This window comes from Gracilinanus agilis, chromosome 1, assembly GCF_016433145.1.
Source record: "Gracilinanus agilis isolate LMUSP501 chromosome 1, AgileGrace, whole genome shotgun sequence".
Classification (NCBI taxonomy): Eukaryota; Metazoa; Chordata; class Mammalia; order Didelphimorphia; family Didelphidae; genus Gracilinanus; species Gracilinanus agilis.
In genome coordinates this window covers 614,347,128-614,367,830 of record NC_058130.1, presented here as the reverse complement: position 1 = coordinate 614,367,830, position 20,703 = coordinate 614,347,128, and the positions used below count along the sequence as shown (strand labels likewise).

The window sequence follows — 20,703 nt, the reverse complement described above, 5'->3', positions numbered from 1 at the left end:
CCCATTAAGCACACACGCTTATATAGTGAAAGTGTATCACTACCCAAATGGAAACATATTTTGTACTCTAGACAGTTGTAATGTATTCTTCCACCAAATTGGTAGAACAGAAATTGGGCCTTTGGAGCTCTCTATGTGTGGTTGAGGCTGTCATTCTTTCCTCAGAACACGATCACCAGAAAATTAGGCAAAAAGGGAAGGGAGGCTCTAAAATAATCATTCAGCTATTTCAGGTCAAATATTCATAATTGCTAACATTTATATAGATATTTATATAGACGTTTGCAAAATGTTTTTCATAGAACAACTCCAGGCATTTCAGGAAAGTGCTTTTTTTTTTTTTTTTTTTTAAGAATCAACAACTCACATTTATACAGCTTTAATGTTTAAAATATGCTTCTCTCTCAGCTCTGATTCAGAGATAAAAATCCCTGGTAAATCTTCTAACAGTGTGCTTCACTTGTTCTGGATAGACCCCCGAGTGGGCCTCCCAGTTTGTGTTCCATTCAGAAAAGCTCTGCAACCCACCACATTTCCAGTTCTTTCCTTGTTCCTGCTGTTCTCTTCTCTTTCTCCCTTCTTCTGCTTACCTCCTACAGGAGAGAGTAGAATTTTGTACTCAGAACATCATGCAAGAGCTACTCAGTACTCCAGAAGTATTTATCTAATGGTCCAACTGGTAGGTGGAAGCCAACCTGCAACAAAGCCAGACTAGGCTGTCTAGAAGATATACATGCCTTGGGGTGGGATCAGGGAAGGGAAGGAGGGAGGGAGGGGGAGAGAGAGAGAGAGAGAGAGAGGAGAGAGAGAGAGAGTGAGAGAGAGAGAGAGAGAGACAGAGAGAGAGAGACAGAGAGAGACAGAGACAGAGAGAGACGGAGACAGACAGAGAGAGACGGAGACAAAGAGACACACACAGAGTCCTTCCCATATTCCACCTGAGCTTTCTGGCCATCAATTACCAGACCTTGATTGCCCAGCTCAGCCTACTCTGTCAGCTCTGAATGGCAATTTGATTAGTTTAGCAAGCACAGGGCCAGTGTTTTCCAAGACTAATTACTGCTGACTTTCCATAAAAATAATTTCTTTCCCAGATGCAGCCTCCCCTGCCAGGGAAAAGCCCTGGATAGTTACCAAACATGTAACCCTTGTCTTCTACCTTGTTGGGTCATCAGCTCCTTCTCATGCCCTGGTCTGGAGGGGGTTATTCCTTGGACCCTTGGGCCATCTCCCCAGCAACAAGAAATGAAGGAATGAGGGGAGGAGAGAAGCAAAAGAAAGAGATCTTTTCAGAATGCTCTCAAAGAATTCTGGAAATGAAATTTTCCCATTGGTGGACTGCTGATACAGCTTTGGACTTTTGAGTCTTCCCTTCATATTCCTATCTATTGTCTGTACTGATTAGGGCCTTCCACGAGCATTAGCCAGGATTCCTATCTCATATATCCTTTATGAAAGGGGCCTCAAGACATTTAATAGTTAAGACACTCCAGTTTTCTGGACCTGAGTTTTTTCCTCTTTCAATGAAAAGCATTGGACTAAATTCTCCACAGTCCCCACTAGTTCTAACATTATGATTCCTAAGATTTGACATTTAAGGTTCTCCACAATTTAGCTCCAACCTACATTTTTTGTATAATTCTCATATACGAATGCGCACACACATACGCAATACTGTCTATTTCAGTTCCCTCAGATATAAAATGGGCTTAATAATAGCACCGCACCTATCTCCAAGGATTGTTGTGAAGATCAAATGAAATATTCATTTTAGAGTGCTTAGCATTTTAGTTGGTTCCAACTCTAAGCTCTATGAATCCCATGTATTCAATCTTTTTTTTTTTTGAGAATGTAATTAATTTGTTTGTAGGTTACATGAAAATTCCCAGATATCTTCCTCCCTTCCCTGCACTAGAGAAGGCATCAATTGACCCAAAAAAAAGTATGTATAAGCTATGTCTTTTGTGTTTCTATTTATCGGTTCTTTCTCTGGAGGTAGATATTCACAAGTTATTCTTCAAACATGAATTCTATAGAGGTATATAATGTTTTCTTGGTGGGCTAGAACTGGCTAGCAAGAGCCCATTGTTAAATTTACAGTGTAGGCATTTATATTTCCAAAACCAACATTACAAATCATGGCTTGATTTATTGTTTTGTTGATTGTTTAGACTTGAGAATGTGTTAATCCAGATTGAATTAAAAATGTGTTTGCATATTTTTATTTCCAAGAGTCTGGTTGTAAAAAATTCACCAGCAAACCCAACTATTGCTTGAGATCCTTAAGAATCCAATAGAAGGGAAGCTAGGTGGCTCAGCGGATAGAGAGCCTTGGAGGTCCTTGGTTGGAGTCTGACCTCAGATACTTCCTAACCGTGTGACCTTGGACAAGTCACTCTACTTCAATTGCCTAGCCCTTACCACTCGTCTGCCTTGAACCAGTACTTAGTATTGGTTCTAAAACAGAAGCTAAGGCTTAAAAAAAAAGGGAGTACAGTCCAAGTCTCAGGAAATAAAGTCATCCTAGACTTGAGGCCTTGGTGACTCTAGGCTAGTAATAATAACTGACATTTTTATAGTGCTTTAAGATTTGAAAAGTTTTACATACATTATCTCATTGAGTCTCACAATAACCCTCCCTATATATACTTCAGCCTTACCTGTTCTCCATCTTTTCCCAGGAGACCTTTAAGGTTCTGAGAGCTAAGCACAGCTGTTCAAGATGAAAGTCAGAGGGCTGGGTGAGCAATCATTTTTTCCTCACTCACCTCCTGAACTGGGACCAGAGTAGCCGCTGAGATCACCTATTCTATAAGATAGTTTTATAAATACAAAGGACTTCTGGATAGCTTGGTAAGCAAAATCTATTAAGGCTGGAGGTCCTTCCTTTCTCTTTGCCCTTAAAAAAAGAAATACAATTTTAAAAACACATAAATATAAATCCCCACAAATCCATCAGTCTCCTTGGTTTAGAACATCAGGAGTGACCATTATTGACTCAGGGGAGATATCCTTGGGATAGTTTTCTTCTGCCAGGTCACTAGAAATAGTGAAAAAGAACCTTTACTGGGAGCAACAGTCATTCACAGCTTCCACTCTCTTCAGGGAACACTGAATCCTGATGCTATCTTACTCTACTTCTTCCTCTCCCCACCTCCTCCAAACACAAGGAAATCCCCTCCTGGGGAAGAAAGGCACTAGAGACCATATGCTTCTCTTGTGGTCATGCACTGGATAAGGGGAGCAGTTGGATTGACTGGTAGTTGCATCCTCTGATGTCCACAGGGTTAGCAGACCACTGGGAGTCAGGTAACAGATGCTACTAGTCCAAACACTCCAATTTTAGCTCTCCATCTAAAATTTGTAGGTGAGGAGGATTTGTAAGGGAGCAGGAGATCCCTCTATTTAGTTCCTTTTTTTTTTTCAGGGCCAGTTTTGGGTGGAGAACCAGGAAGGGAAAGAACAAGAAAGGAATTTTGTGTGTAGCTATTTTATGTATCAAGGCCATTCATTTCTTAGAAGCAGGAAACGAGGAATCAAACTATCTCAAGCTTTTAGCACTTTGTCTGAGGTGCTTAGAAAACTCTAGGCTAAACTAAAAGAGTAATTTGAGATATGGACATATGGAAATGATTTATTGATGACTTTTTACTGATGACTCTGATTTAATGATAGATATGAATCTGTTTTTTTAAATCCCCGAGTTCCTCTTCTTTCTCTTTTCTTTTTCACCCCTCCAGTTTCTCTCTCCCCTCCTACTTCTTTCTTTTCTCTGTCTCTTCTCTCCTTCTCTATTCTTTCCCTCTTCTGTTTCATTCTTGTCTCTCTCACCTCTCCTAGTTTTTTCCACATTTTCCTTTTTTCTTTTTCTTTCTACCCTCTTTCTTTCACTTCCATCTTTCTTCTTCTCTTTTTTCTTCTGCTTCCCTTTTACTTCTTTTGCTTATGCCTTCCTCTCCTCCTCCTATACCCACCCTATCCAGTGAGAAGACTGACTTCTCTGCAGGACAAGGAAAGCTGACTTTCCACAAATTTAATAAGAAGTGAAAGCAATTACTAGCTTAAAATGGAAAGCCAGGCCCTTTGATTGCTCCTCGAAGCCATTTACATCAGAAAATGAGCTCCCACTCAAATTTTTCCACTGTTCAGAAGTCCCATAACTAGTTTCCTGCATTCGCCTGACCATTCCAATTCTTGAATTCTGAGATGCCCCACACAAGGTTCACATGTGCAGAGAGACAGACCTGGGGTGGGTGGAAATAAATTTGAAGCAAATCCCACTTCCCTCCCTGCAAAGTGAGTTCAGAAATTTGCAGACTCCAGTTAGAACTGTCTATTTTCACAGTATACATCTGGGATGAAAACAGAAATAACAGTCAAGACACTCAACAACAATAATATCGATTAAATAGCATCTGGAGGTATCATCATCATCATCAAACAGCAAATTAGAACATGACATATTATAATTATAACAAACAACCACCACCACAAGAAGAAATGTTTTGGAGTGAGCCAGATGTTTAGAGAGGCTTTAACTGCATTTGCAGGGGTGGATCCTTGGAGATCCTTCCTAGACATCCAGAAATGGACTCTGACATGAGCCCAGAAGGTGAATTTGATCAGAGACAGCTGAGAATGTCAACCACTCTTTAGGACTGTATCCCTCAGTATTCAAACTCAAGCTTAGTCTGCCATAGTCTGCCGCCTTAAAGGATGGAATAAGTATGGAATAAACCTGGTGTAGGTGGGGCCAGCAGGAAAGGTGTCCTTCAGGAAGGCACATCTGTATGTAGCATGCAGCTGCCGCTGGGATCACTGGGACACCTTGTATTTCCCCATGAGAGAACACTATTGAAAATAAGTAGACAAACAAGCAAACGAAGGAGCAAACATCCTAGACCCCTCACCGCCCTTTCGCATCTCCCAGCTCCCTCCCTCGGGCAACTACCACGTGTTCTGTCGGGGCTTCAGAATAAAGGTTCTCCCTAAGTGGGGGCTGGTATGTTCCGACCTTTTCAGAACCTTACCTTTGCTGAGGCAGCCCACGCTCTAGGAGATAGGCGTTAACTAGCAGCTTTCTTTTCACTAGTGAAGAATCTTGTCACCACAATAATACTAGGAAAACTGGCTCTTATCCTGCTTAGAGGCAGGAAAATACCCTTACAGAGGCAATATGTTTCTAGGACTAAAATGAAGAAGAAAAATCCTCTTCCTCCCCTCATCCCTCCTAATAGACATTTATTTAAAACAGATTCAGTCTTGTTTAAATGGAGTGCTTAGGGCTGCAGCACAGGTTAACGTCATTTGATTTGCCTTTGGATGGGAAGGAAATAAACCTCAGACAACAACCCTTTGCCTATAGTTATTATAAATGAAAATATAATGATATAGCAAGAACAAAGATTAGGTTTCTCTTCTTACCTTGTGATCCTCCAGTATAAACAACTGGGATCTTCTTTTCTCTCCTTGGCACTGGGCATGAGGGGGCTTTTGCCTGCTAAGGGTGGCATGGGCTGGGACAGAACCCCACTACTCAGAAGATGCTGAGCTGCTTTTCCAGGATTCTTTTTCTGTAATCTGTTTTATCATTAAAAATCAACACTGCTTCCAGTGCTTAAAGCTCAGAGCTCCAGATCGAGGACACATGTGTTGCTGGGATTCAATCCGTTGGGGAAATGCAGATTGGACTGCAACCTACTGTGTTTGATTTATGAGCTGTTACCCTAGCTATTGTTTACACATTACATTTCACAACTACTGTTATAGGACTCAGTTGAGGGGGGAAATGGGGGAAGTCGAGTAAAGAGGAAAGAGACACACAATCACATTCTCTCTCTCTCTCTCTCTCTCTCTCTCTCTCTCTCTCTCCATGATCTTCGGGTAGCTCCGTCCTCTCCCTCCAGTTTCTACACCTCCCTACTATATCCTTAACTCCTCTGAAAATCAAACTTAGATTTTTCTTCAAAAGGGAAAAACAAAAACAAAAGGAAAAAAAAACCCAAACCTTAAACTAGCTTCAGTACCTCTGTCCTATAGATTTCAGTCCAGGTCCTTAATGGCCTTGTTTACTCTTCAATGTTTACTTCTTTATAAAGACACAAAGAATCTAAAAATAGAGGAGGCAAAAGCAGCCTCTGCTGCCAAATCAATAGGGCCCCACCATTTCAGCTGAGTTCTCTTATTAATTATGAAAGGATTCATCTGATCCCTGCCAGAGAAGACAGCCTTTCTGTCCCTCTTCTGCAGCCCTTAATGGTGGTTCCTTTTCTAGCTCAGAACTGCCTTTTCCCCACCACAAAGCATTCTATCTTATTCTGCACGTGGGCTTAAAGAAAAGTGTTTTGAGTTATACTGTATATCTATTGCAGTGCCTGCTGTTTTAACCAATAGTGTAAGACCCAAGGGAAAGGGAGAAAAGCAAGCATAATGCTCTAGTATTTATGGAACTGTTTTTCCCCCCTTTTTTTTCTCTTTACATCTTGAAAAAAATTCCTCTAACCCCAACTAGATATGTTCTGTTCTGTTCTTTTTTTGAAAATTAAACCTCTGAAAAACCAGTAGGTTTTTTGTTTGTTTGTTTCTTAATTGAACAATTCACAAGGAAGTATTGTCCCTACAGAGTTAACAGGTCATAGTTTATCTTTTAAGAAACTGTTATGATTTCTTAAAGGTGAAAGTTGTTGAATAGAAAGGTCTTTATAATCTCTCTCTCCTAGATAAATAAACTTCAGTTTCCCAGTTATGATCCTCTCCTTCCATGAGCCCTGTCACTTTAATTGGAGAAATCAGTGTAAAGAAAGCAGGCAGGAATATAGGAAACAAATGACACCCTCATTTCAAACAATAATTTTTATTTTATACTTCTCTATACTTTGTAGCAAATCTTTTTTGCTGAATTTAATTTATAATAAACTTTTTTAAAATTACATCTCTCTTTTATTTATTTTTTTTTAAATCAAGGCTCTTTATGTCAAAATCGTTATACTGTATTTTAGGATAACATTTAAGCCCCCTTCGTGATCTATACCGTTGGATATTCAGGTATTACTCTATGTGTAACATTTAAAACAAGAGAGGAGGGAAAATAAAGGCAGTGAACTTGGAAAGATGCATTGACAACAGCAGGTAAAGCTAATCTCCCAGCAACCCTAGCAGCATTCGGTTCCTGTGGTCATTTGATACATCTCTTCCCCCCTCCCCATTCCCCCATCATTAATATTTTTTAATCTGTCCTTTTTCTTTTCTTGAGGAGAAATTCGCAGTGGAAATGATCAAAACAAGATTCTGTGGAAGATAGATGCGATAGAGACTGTGAATTATTCACTAGATGCTTCGCACGTGGACATCGATCTTGAATTCATTCCCCGTGGCCTTCTCTCCACATTTTCTTTCCTATTAAGAGGAGCCCATCATTTCTCATGTATTAACATGATTAATATATTAGGCGGCCCAGGGCCGTTCCTGAGATTCTTTTGAAAAAAAAAAAAAAGACAACGAAAGAAAGAAGGAAAGAAAGAAAAAAGCGGGGGTGGGGCTCGCGTTTTTCTATTTCCGTTTGAAGACTTAATAAAGCTGAGGTCCGGTTTGGCTGTTGTTGCTCACTGTTTGGTAACATTTGGCAAATAAAACACAAGGAGGGAAAAATAAAAGAGAATAACGTGTTGTTTTGTTTTTTTGTTTTTCCCCACAATCCTATATGAATGTTTTCAGCATCATAGAGAATCACAAGGTCCCCAAAAAACGGATGGATACTTCCTCTATAAATCCAATAATATGAAGTGAGTGTGTGTCTGCCGGGGGCGCCTGGTGCCCCTCCCTCAGAAGGAAAGCCAGGCTGCTAAAGCTGCAGAGAGAGACGCCAAGAGCAAAGGGAAGGTCGGGAGCAGGAGTGAAGGAGCCGACCCATTGCTGTTTCCGCATAGTTCAAATAAGCTGCCTTGGATTTTGAGGTTTTGGGATTCTTTTCTCAGTTTATCCCACATATCTTTCGCCCCTTCCTGGCAATCCGTAAGAGCTGTGACGGTGCAGCTGTGGAAATCCTCCCAGTATCTGGCGAGGAACAAAGCACAACAAAGCAGGGGAAGAACACATTCATTTTCTATACCTTGAGTTGAGCCCACTGTTACCAGCCCCACTCCCTACCCCAGGCGGCTACTCAATAGCTTAACTCCCCTAACCCCAACCTCCTGCCACCCCGCCTCTTATCAAGCTCACCCTCAAATTTCTTCCTCCCCTCAGTAGTCCCTAGCCACTCTCACTGCCGTTTCCCAGAAGCTCAGCTGATTGGGAAACTCACATTTGGGAGCTATCCATTCATTCACCCAGCCCACCCAATTTTAGTGTGCTTCACCAGCCGCCGCATCCCTCACCCTCTCGCCTCTCTAACTCCCACCTTCCGCAATCTAGTTGCAAGAGCTCAAAGAAGTCGTGACGTCCTTGGACTGTCACGATAGTCACAGCATCCTCCTTTCGTTGTCGCAAGATCCCTGGTTTCCGCCACCCTACCCACCTCCACTCAATTCTGGGCTGTGCAGTGTAGGGCAGGCCAGTACCAAACCAATCGCGAGGCGTTGGCACCGTGGCCTCGGCAAACAGATTGCTAGTCTTCCTTGGGGAAAGCAAGGAAAACATTGCTAAGCCCAGCAAGCTGGCTCCTATTAATGCCTCTTAACTCGCAAGATGTGTCGCTCACTCCCTCATTCGCCTGATCTGTGCTTCTCTCTTCCCTGCTTTTTTTTCCCCTTCCCTCCTCCACCTCAACTCCCTCCGCCTCTCTTTCTCTTTCGTTGTCCTGGCTCTTCTCTCACCTTCCTTTCTTCTCTCCGTTTCTCTCCTCTTCCCTTCCTTTTTCCTTTTTTTCTTTGTCTCCTTTCTCTTCACTTTTTAACCTTTATATATCTTTCCCTCCCTCTTTTCCGATTCCTCCTTTCCCTCCCCTCCCCCTCTCTTCTTTCTCCTAGCCATTTTGCCCTTCTGTGTCCCCTCCTCTTTTTCCCCACCTCTCGGTCTCTCTTTTCTCACTTTTACCCTTCTCTGATTTCTTTTCCTCCTGTTCATTTTCTCCCATTTTGTCTTCCACTTTCTACTCTTTGGTTCCCCCTAATCTTTGCCCCTGAGCCTAATCGATCACCATTAGTGTGTGCCTAGAGCTAGACTATTCCTTACTTATGGAAACTGAAGCTACTGCAGGTCCTTTCCCCAGTTTCCCATAGACACTGGGTAACAGGCCATTTTCAATTCCTCTCTAAAGCCAAAGCTCGAAAGCCAAGACTGGTTGGTAGTCAGAGGAGGTTGTGGTTCCTCAAGTTTAAAAATCGCTTAGCTACCGCAGCTGGGTTACCTTGACACAGAGGCGAGGTAGGTCTTTAGAAGGCTTTCCCTTTACCTCCCCTTCACCTGTCCTTTCTGGACACTTTTCACGCTTTCATAAACCAGTTCTCTACTCCGCCCCCCCCCATCAGGTCTGTCCTTTTTCGTTTGTTTTCCCCCTCCTCCTTTGAAAACCAAAAATAGATCACGGTACTAAATATAATCTCAACCCGTGATCGATTACTGGGGCGCTGTCTCCTTTAGGGCCTGGGTCACTCCCATCTCCCCAACTTTAAGGGTCCACCAGCCAACCTGCCTCCATTGTATCAAATGGCATTGCTAGTTGTACTCTCCCCCACTTTCCACTATAAATAGCCCCCACCCACTTAAAATAGATGCACACCCATATATCTGTATATCTGTGTATGTGTCTCTATACATGGGAATATGTGTGCACATATATGAAATATTCTCCATTCAAGCTCTAGCCACTAATTCATGAGCACTCCACGTCTGGTAGTGTGAGGTGGGCGAGGGTGGGCTTCAACTTGAACTTTTCTGATTTTTCAATTTACAATAAATAACAAAATATTGAGATGCCAGAAGGACTGAGCTGGTGCCTTGTGCGGTGTTCCTGCAGTAATTGCGCCTCCCATAGGGCGACTAAATCTCTCCCCATCTTATTTTTATTGATGCAGGTGGAGAGAGGGAGGGCATCAGGGACCGGATTTGTGGGGGAGTAGGTAGGGCAGGCAAGGGACCCCTGGGTGAGATGAGGGCTGGAGGTTATGCGGCTGTGCGATGTTTGGAACCCAGTGGAACTCAACCATGCGTTGAAAGAAAGCAGCTCTTCTTTAACTGAGTTGTATTTAGGACCTCAAACAAGGCATAAGACCCTAGGGTAGCACGATACCACTCATTTTCCCGTTTCATAAAGTAACTAATGAGGTCGCTGTCCTGCTGAATAATTCAACAGCCTGGCAAATCATGGAGATCCTTGAAAATAACCGAGATTTGGGCTGCTCTCTATATTTAGCTACTTGTCGATAGAGCTACAGATAGACCTCCCCCCTCTGCCCCCCCCCCGTCCCCCCGCTTCCACTACGTGTTTGGAGAGAGGTGTATGCTCGTGTGGAAAGACCCTCAAATTCACGCCCCTTTCCACCGTCCTAGTTTAGCTTTTGGAATCATTGTAGCGGGTCTCTGTTGGCATTAGGGTATTTCGAAAAGAATACAGTGATTCAGGGACTTGGTTTATTAGTAAAAACAAATCTCAAACTGGGATTGGGGAGGGCGGAGGAGTTGGGGACTGAGAGGGTAACGATTTGATTTTGTAGGATGGAAGAAATCACTGACGCTACTGTAATCTTTGTTCGTCCAATTCCACCTCCAGGCTGCATTACTGTATGTGAAAGGGCAGGCACTCCGGGTGCATGGAAAATTCCCTCTTTAAAAATGCAGGGGGAGGGAGAAGAGAAGAGGTACAGAGCAGCTGCAGCTAAAATATCTCCAGTTCCCTGCAAAAAAGCGCAATTCCTTCCTAGTCTAAGGGAAAAGCTAGGTTGGAGCCACATTCGATTATCTCAGGAGCATGGCTACATTATATAGAAAGACCCTTAATCGGCGTTCTAGCTTCTAGACCCTGACCGGACTATCCCAGGAGAAAGAAGGAAAAAGCTAAAGTAAGCGACCTGGTTCCTCTACCTTGGAGAATTTATTTTACTAAGTTTGAGTTTTTTCTCCATCAGTCTTTCCACCCCCGAACCTCATTTCCTCTGTTACTGTGGTGCAAAAAAGCAGCTCAACAGACAATAATGGAGATTATTTACTAACAACATATCATAAAAGGAAGGGAAATATCACTTTATTTCTTCTTTTCTTCCCTCTGACACCAGCATCCTTTGGCCATTGTGGTAATAATTAAATAATTATACTTTTTATTTAATGGCCTTAAGCAGCTAACTAACGGAGATGCAGGGTAGACGCTATTATAGCGTTATTCTAGGGGAAGAAAATAGAAATGGAATTTTCCTCCCTCTACTTGGAAACAGAAATTCTGATAAAGCAGGGCACCCTCATACATGGATACATACTTCATGTACCCTCCTAGATTTAAGCCTACTTTCGAGTTTGTGTGCCTTTTTTTTTTTTTTTTCCCAGACAGAGAATGTGCAGATACCCGGAGGGGGCCAGTGAATCAAAAGATAGAGAGAAATCAGACTCCCTCATCTAATGACCCTCTGAGCACAGTGTACTACAAGCATAGGCAGGAACTTCAAAGGGGCAAGAGAATAATCACTTGGACTGCCAAGCGGTTCCTTAGTGCTGTATGACACGCCTTTTCTTAGAGAAAGATAAGGAAGGGGAGGGAGGAGGAGGAAAAAAAGGAGAGAGGAAAACGGAGAGGAAGGAAAGAGGAGGGGAAAGAATAAGGAGGGGGGAGAAGGGGAAAGGAAGAGGAAGGGGAGCGAGAAGGGGAGAAGGTTGATTGAGGAACAAGGAAGAAAGAGAAGAGGGAGATGGACAAACACAAGTTTTGTAGTAGTAGAGAAGGAGATGGATGGGTGGAACGAGAAGCTGAGTTTTCAAAGTTATGTGCAGTGTTTTGAAAGTAAAGAAACACCAAAGCAGGGAAACTTACGCGCAGACGGTTTTGATGTTTGTCTTGTCGTCCAGGCCCTGCGGGTAGTTGGCCATGCTATCGCCCAGCTTGAGCAAACAGTCGGAAAAGCCCTTAAAGACTGCATCGCATTTCCCTGCAGCTCTCACCGCTTGCACCAGGTACGCTGCGGGGGAGGAGGGTAAGGGAGGGGGACACACATCAGCACCATAGAGGCGGAGACCAACTCCCAGCACAATCAAATCCCGAACTGCAGAAGCACTGGCCCCCGGGGGTCCCCAGAGGTATGCCTCGGGTCCAAGGTCCCTGGCTCCTAGCCCGGTCTCTCTGGACACTGTCTTGAAGCTGCCGCGGCTGCCTCAAACGTTAGGGAGAGGACCCAGGCTCTTTTCTTCTTCCTCCAACTCACCCAAATGGCCCGCTCCCATTAGCATTCCAGCCACCAGACTGGATTAATTTTAAATGAGAAACGTGTGTTGAGAATGACAGATTTGAACACCCAGACGGGCACCAAGCCACCAGTCTTATGCAGATTTGGGCCTAGGGTGGGGAATGTAAGGAATCGCGAGAGGGAGAGAAGGAGAAAGATCGTTCTTTTTTTGTAGACCCTTCCTCTCCCAAATCTCGCTTCCCGTTTGCTAACTCCCCCCCCCCCCCCCTCCACCTTCATGGCTAAATCTCGATCGCATTTTGTTAATTTTTGTTTCTGAAGCCCGAGAGAGGGTTCCAGCATCTGGAAATGGATAAACTATTAATGGGAAGGAGGGGAGAGACAAATGGAATAATACGAATATATGGCAAGGACTCCCATCTTCCAAAATTTTTTCTTTCAAGAAAGAAAATGTCGGAGATATCGGGTTCCATTTCTCTACTTGTAAGGTCCTGACGAACCTAGTCTAAAAGATGCTTTCCGCCCAAACAAAAATACAATTGATATATGGTGCACTTAATACAGAGGAGAGGGCTCACCTGCTGCACTGGTGATGTGGTTTAAATTTTTTCTTTAAACCGATGTAGAATGGTGGTAGTGGCGGCGTGTGTGTGTGTGTGTGTGTGTGTGTGTGTGTGTGTGTGTGTGGTGTGTGTGAGAGAAAGGGGTGGGGGGAGGCAGCTATCTTACCCGCTCCGTTGTTCTCTAGAATCGAAGTTAAAATACCATCATCAGAGTAAAGCCCGGGCTCATTCAAGCCTTGACCAACAACTAGCTGTATGACCTTGGGCAAATCACTTCACCTCCTGCTATAAAAGGAGGGAACTGTGCTAAATTATCTCAGGAGCCTAAGACAGTGAGACATTGAAAGAACTGAATACAACAGTATAGGCTGAAGAAATTTTCTTGTTCCTAGTAGGCTTCATCAGAATTTTAAAATAATTTTTAATTATAAAATCATTTTCTGCAGCGAAGCCTGTATTTTTTCGCGCCGTGCTTATGTGTATTTGGGTTGAAGGAGCGATGTTTACTGTAAGGTTAAGATCTGTAAGGAGAGGTTGCTGAATATTTTAGGTTCACAGCCTTTGTATATGTGTCTCCTTGGGTCTCCCTAGTGTCACGTCCACTGAGGCTAGTGCTGCGGTCATGTGGAAACAAGGGGAGGTGAACTGGTTTACCTCATCTCACCTCTACGTAGTGCTGCGGAAAGGATTTCATTTCTAGGCATTCCCTACACTCACCCCGGAAAAACAAAAACCTGCCTATCTCTACAATCCTAACATGGGGCTGTGACAGCTTCCTCTCCCAGGGATCCTTGGTGCCTCCGGCAATCCTATTTGAGCTCAGAAAAAACCTGGCTACAAAGGGATGCAACGCGTATCCCCTCGCTTTTCTCGAGTCTATGCACAGTTCCAAAATCACTCACATGAGGCAGGAAGGGTCCGCAACCCCGAGGCGAGAGACTGTTGGAGCTTTTTAGTTCCTTGGAGTGCGTTGTTTGGGGGTGGATGTGTCTAGGGTCGGAAAATCCCCGCAAAACAGAGTGGAACAAGCAGCTGGTATATCCGAAGCTCTTTGCCTCTCCAGAAAAATCGGGGGTTGGTGAGGGAGGGAGGGATTGTCTGTGGGAAGGGAGGAGGCGGGGTAGGAAATTTGTAGAGGAAGAGAAAAAGCAGGTTTTTTCTCCCATTTTGGATCACTATTGGATCTCGGAGAGGTAAATTACAATAGGTGAACTCCAGGGACTTCAAGTATGGCTTTTAACAGCATTTCCCGGTGGTCACCACCTCTGCAAACTGAAAGCGAACTGGAAGCTTGTGGACGTAATTTAATACGTTCTGATTCTGGACAACAGAAGGGACCCAAAACCCCAGCGGGTCTCCAGCATCTACTCCCCCCGCAGCGCCTGCTGCACCAAGTGTGGCCTTGTGGCTGGAGGGTACAGTGGATTTAGAAGGGACAGAGGTGAAATGGAGGTGAGGGCCCTACTTTTCAGGCCACAAGCAAAATCAGAGGCAGACTCGGAGGCACCCTACCTAAGGCTTCAGTCTTGACTCTGGCCAACCATCTCCGAGCTCTGAGCTCTATTCCTTCCTTTCTTTTTTCAGAGGGACTTTCCAGCATTTCTTTATCCCCCCAGTAGGAAACCCCTTCCTTGTCCTGGACTAACCCACTCTACTGGGATTGGGTCTAAATAGGAAGACTGACAACCCGAAAGAGCTGCAGCAGCACCTCCCAAAGTAGCAAACAGCCTGAGCATAGCTGACGGAACTGTCCAGCCTGGGACTGGTTATCTAATGCGGACCGCTAGAAAGAGACTGTAACTCTGGCACAAACGGGGGTCAGGGGACAGAGAGACAGATACACACACACACACACACACACACACACGCAGAGAGAGAGAGAGAGAGAGAGAGAGAGAGAGAGAGAGAGAGAGAGAGAGAGAGATACGGAGAGAAGAGAGAGAGAAGAGAGAGGCCTAGGTTTTAAATAGGACTCAGCAAAAATATCACGAATCACCCAGAAATTCATCAGAGCAGAAAATGCCAGGAAATTCAACGATATAGTAGAAAAAAAATTTTCTCCTTTCCTCTCTTCATACGAATACATCCCCTTCACTTGGACAACCTCAGGTGAAAAAATGGAACAACCTCTATTTGCTTATTTCTTTAAAGAATAAAGTTAGAGGAGAAGAGAGACTTGGTAGTGGAGGTGGGAGGGTACTTATCACACCATCCAGAGCTGCTGGAGGAAAAGACCCACAGAGTACACATGTTGATATTTGTTTAAAACAAGAAGCCCGAAAACACTTCTCTATATTTTCTTTTCTCTCTTTTTTTTTTTTTTTGAAACTGAAAACTTGTTTTGGTATGTCATTGTAAAAAGAGATCCTTTGAACATTAGAGAATTAGAAAGCATAAATTAGATAGAACAAGGCAATGTATTCTTTTTTATTGGGCCTCTAGTTGAGTCTTTCCAAGCAAAATATAAGTCCCTAGGTTTAAACCTTGTCCTCTGTCTTTTTTAATTCTTTAAAAAAATCTTCATTCATCTCTTCAATGGTTCCAAGATTTTTCATTCTTAATCCCTCTCTCTCCTCATCCCAACCCCCTCCCTTCTGTCTTTTCCCTCCCACTTCATTTCCACTTTTCTTGCCAAATGTCAAAGATTCTAGAGAACTACCAACCATGAATTAATAAAGAATAAGAATCAAATGAGGGTAAGGACATAGATTTGGGAACAAATAATAGCCTAAACTCCAATTCCAGCTCCAACATATGGTCATTAAAGAGTAGTTGCTAATGAACGTGAAGAGTATTTTGTACCATCTAATTTGAACTCCAAACCTGTCCATTTATGAAGAAAGGTCTTTCCTCACAAGATTTCAAAACCAAAATCTTACAATACACTATTGGGGTAGGGGCCCAGGAAAATATTAAAATTGCCTTAATAAGATGAAAACCTATATCTTAACACCAACTGCCTTCTCATGCTCTTTGAAAATCCATAGATTAGAACTGGAGGTGCATTTACCTCTAGCTTTAACAAATTTCCTCACAAATAGAAGATATTTGTAGATATGTGAACGAATGACAGAATTTTAAAAGATTAAAAATTCTTAGAAGAAATTGACCACACATACCCCTCTGGCATTCATCCATTCTCAGAACTCAAAAAGCTTTATGAGAAAATGGCTCAGTAATACTAGACGATTTCAAACACTTAAAAACACCGGACTAAAAGCATTGTCTTTGTGTATAAAATGTACCCAACCAATGTCCCCTTCAGATTTCTGCCGAAGATAGAATATATATACATATATATTTTTACCATATGTAGCTTCCTCCCTTCCTGCCTTAGTCTTACTCTCTTAACTCTCCTCATCACCTCAACTCCCGCCCCCCCCCCCCCAAGTACTGCAAAGATCTGTCTGCAAGGAATGCTACAGACTGCAAAGATCTGAGGCAACGAATCCTCTGTCTGCAGAAAACCCGTTTGAAGAAGGTTTTTTTTTTTTCGTATCTATTCCTGCATCTATTAGTAACCTGCTTTCCTTTCACTTTAGATCACATTTAATTAATGATTGAACTAAGCAGGACAGTTTAGGATTCCATATAATCTTTCTATAGCATTTTCTTCATTCTGAATTCCAAAATGTTTGACAAGTGTAACTACCAAAAAAAAAAAAAAATTCCTTGACACAAAATGGTGAACAAAGACATCTGACCTCTCTAAACAAGATGGTACTTTAGAAACTCATGTACCTTAAACTCCTTTCATACATAGAATATAGAACACCCACCAAATATATCTGGAGAGCCCTTATGATCTCAGAGGCATATATGCAACTAATCAAATTCTCATCAAAAGGATGTTCAAATGTTAACTATGTTTCTAAATGCATACATGCATTTCATGTAATATTTTAATATAGTTTCCCTTTTCAGATTGTGAATTTATCTATTATTTTAACACCCCCTCCCCATACAGCACTGTGCAAATACTGCAGCAAGGATAAATAAACCGTGTACCTAATGTGGTTCCCTGGGCAAACACTGCAGCTGGGAGATGGGGGCAGGGAAGGAGGGGGGGAATGACAAAGTTCTATATGCAGCAGCTGGAACCCCACATATCTTTGCTTTCAGGCACACAAACTTTCCAATTCTGTCTCTCCATCTCCTTCTTGCCCTTTCTTACCCATTTGTCCCATTAAAATGTGCCTTTTTGTATGCTAGGGAATCAATGCCATTCCGCCAGCATCCATGACATACCTTAAGAGTCTAGATACAGAAGCAAATATAGATTACGAGATAAAAAGAAGAAAAGCAACCAACCACCTACAAACATTTTCCTGGCAAGTCAAAGCTATCCTATTCAGTTAGGCAAAAGAAAAAGGGACGGAGAGTATCTAAGGAGTGGACCGATGACCAATTTGTCCCTTTTGAATATTACTTGCTCTGCAAGAAAATCCCAATGCAATCAGCCGAGTGCAAGCTACCTGTCACCTCTGCACCCGTCAAACCAGTCCGATCAAGTTATTTAGACAGTCGAAATCTTACAAGCATCAGTTAGGCTTGGAGTGCATAAGAAAAGAGATTTCATTTTGCCGTCCACTTACCTATTTGCACAGCGAGGATCAGTGAAATGTATCTGCCGTTCAACTTAAGTCCCATCCTACATTTAGTAAAACCATTTGCGACTGCAGATCTTTAAATAGTTAGTTTAGAGAACGCGGGGGAAAGCTGAAAAATAGGCATTGCCAACAAGTTTCAGCAGCAGCAGCAGAAGACTACTTTGTAGAGAGGGGAAGCAGAGGGAGGAGAGAGATGGAGAGAGTGAGAGAGTGAGAGAGACAGAGAGAGAGAGAGAGAGAGCTGGGAATGGTTCACTCCGTTAGGAGGGGGCGGAGGAAGTACAGCCTCACGCCCACGAGCAGGCCTGACGTGGGGGATGACACGGAATGATTTTTTTTTTTTTTTATATAGGCACCTTGGAAGAGAATCGCCATTTATAGTCATCAGAAGCTGGAATTATTCAGATATCTCCCGTTAATGTGCAAGCCGAACGAAATCTTTCCTCCCCACGGTGAAAATGTCCACGCCACCACCACCACCACCACCACTATCACATCTTCCATTTTCACTCTTTCCATCTTCTCCCCGTCACTGCGCGAGGCGTGGGCTGTGTGACCACCCCCCTCACACACACCTCCTTAGCAGGGGAGTCCTTGCGCTCCCAGTTCACTATTTCTTCATAGGTTTTTAACCTGCCTCTTCATTCCTCCTACCTTCATTTTCCTCCCTTCTCCCCAGTACCCACCAGGAATTCGTTCATCGAAAAATCCTTTCTCCACCGTAACATTTTAATACTGCAGGGGAGTTTCTAGAGAAAAAGAAAGAAAGGGGGGGAAAGCCAAGTAAGCTCTATTAATCCTGGAGGGTCGTTCCCCCTTTTCCCCTCTCCACCTCCCTCCCGGAACACACAAGCACTAGCCTTCCCCCTCCTTTTCTCCAATTCAACAGCTGAGCTCAGTATGCAGCCCGGAGTACCAGCAAGCACACAGCACGCACACACACATCCATACACACATACACTTTCACACACGTTCACACACTCCCACGAGAGCGCGCTGGTATATTCATGCACGAGCATGCACTCACACACAATCTGATGTATTTCATCCTTGGGCTAATAAATACACAAATTCAATACAATTCCCTCTGCAGAGAAGAGGGAGGCCCCATTCACTTTTTTTTTTTTTTTTTTTTTGGCGGGGAGGGGACAAAAGGGAGGGAGAGAGAAAAGGGTGAAAGGTATCCTGCAAAAATGATTTTCTGGTAAAATAGATCGAATAACTATTGTGGCACTGTGAAATTTGAGTGGTAGTAGTTTGCAGTTTTCTTGGATTCAGATCAGCCTCTCAACTCTCACGTACGCTTTTTTGATGGGTGCAATACAAAGTGTCCAGCTTGTTATTCCAGTCAGTGTTTCTGCAGATACATCTTGAGCTAGACGCAGTGTGAAAGATAACAAAGACAGGTTTGTAAATGAGAGAGATTATAAATAATCAACATAAATAGGCCGTTTTTCTTCTCTTGTATTTTGTTCTCTGATTCACATACAATTCGATATCTATTTGAAATCAAATGAGATATTTGTTAAGCCCTTAGCACAGTGCCTGGCACAAAGTAGGTGTTTAATATAGGCTTGTCCTCTTCTTGTCCCTCCCTCCTACATTCTTCTCTTCTTCTCTCTTGTTTTGAGACAAATAGGTTATATAGACTGAGATTTTATAACCCATATGAACTGGGGAAAAACAACTATTTCACGAATGTGTTTGTCATAAAGGCAATGAAAAGAGGGTAATCTAATTCACTCTTTCGAGTAATTATCCACAATCTATACATCCTACATTTTTTTTAAGACTCGGTTTTTTGAAGAAGGAGGAGGTGAAGGGTGGCGATATAAAATAAAAACACGGAAGAATTGGGTGCAACAAGCTCTAACCGTGAAAGTGGAAGACGAGGCACTTAAAGAGTGGAGAAGGGGAACCAAAGCCTATAATTTTGGGTTTAGTAGGATCTGTCCTTTTGCTGGTATGTCTATCCTTTAAGGGTAGCTCTAAAGAAAACTCTCTCGAGTTGCTCAGCTCCGGGGTATGAGTAAGTGAGTAAGTGAGTGAATGTGAATATGTGTGTACGTGTGTATGTGTGTGCGTGCGTGCGTGTGTGTGCGTGCGTGCGTGTGTGTGTGTGTGTGTGTGTGTGTGCGCGTGTGTGTGTGTGTTCGGAGGAGGACCCGGGTAAGGAGGGAGGAGATTGGCTTTTCTCCCCACCCCGCCTTTCATGACGTCACCGGGGCGGGACCACTTGACCTGGGTCTGCTCCCCCCACCCCCTTCACGTCCCTGGCGGGGACTGGGGCGGGAGAAGAGTTGGGGGGATTGCCTTCCACTCATCCCAATTCAGAGCGGTAATCTGGGGTGTTTCCTTTGACTTATCTCTGGAGGTTCTAAAACAGACAGGAGCCGGGGGCGGGACGAGAGGAGGCCGAGAGGAATGGGAGCTGGGGAGGGAGAGCCAGCGGTAGTTTTTAGACTCTGCTTCCTCTCTTCCCCCTCCCCCAACACATGGAGATTTGGGGCTCTCTTGCGGAGGCACACTTCCTCTCTCCCGACCCTGGTTCTGACCCTATCTTCCTTTCACCCCGGTGTCAGGGCCGAGCCTCGGCCGAAACTGCAAAGCCTGAGCTTTAGAGCTTTAGAGCTAATTTAGCGCTCAGTCTCCCTCAGCCTCTGCCCCCTCCTTCCACTGCCCTGCCAGGTCGCTACGAGCCGACTTTTAGGTTTATTTGTTTAACTTGGGAGAAGGGCGGGGTGGGACTATTGGTCCCCTCGGGCGGGCTTCGCGTGCCTTTTCTCGCCTTCTTCCACTTCCCAGCCAGTCCTTGGGGAGCATCTCTCCTTTGCCCCGCAGCTGCTGCTCCTAATGCTGTGTAATATCCCGACAGGGCACGGGAGTATATTTCCCCTGGGTAAGAGGAAGGAATGTGTGTGTGTGTGTGTGTGTGTGTGTGTGTGTGTGTGTGTGTGTGTGTGTGTGTACACACAAGGCTACAGTGCCCAAAGCTAACTAGAAAACGTGAGGAGGTGTGTGCGCAGCAGCCTGACATCTGCTCATTCTGTACCCCAAACACGGATGCACATGCGCACTGGGATGGTCCGGGCCGCTCCGGCGCAAGCTGGAGGTGTGCAATGCTGCAAGAGGATCAGTGGGACTGCCTTCTGTCCAGAGTCTAACGAATCCATCTTTCATTAAAGGGTTTTTACTCTGGCAGTACTG

The 20,703-nt window shown here is 43.8% G+C and overlaps 1 protein-coding gene across 1 annotated transcript; it reads right to left on the bottom strand.

Moving 5' to 3' along the window:
- Positions 1 to 6,901: 6,901 nt before the first annotated feature.
- NRN1 (neuritin 1) lies at positions 6,902 to 17,706 on the bottom strand. Its single transcript, XM_044658161.1, has 3 exons — positions 17,482 to 17,706; positions 11,954 to 12,098; positions 6,902 to 8,052 (listed from the first exon to the last, which is right to left on the bottom strand). The coding sequence occupies exons 1-3, from the start codon at positions 17,534 to 17,536 to the stop codon at positions 7,821 to 7,823; spliced, it is 432 nt and encodes a 143-aa protein (XP_044514096.1). The 5' UTR covers positions 17,537 to 17,706; the 3' UTR covers positions 6,902 to 7,820.
- Positions 17,707 to 20,703: the final 2,997 nt, after the last annotated feature.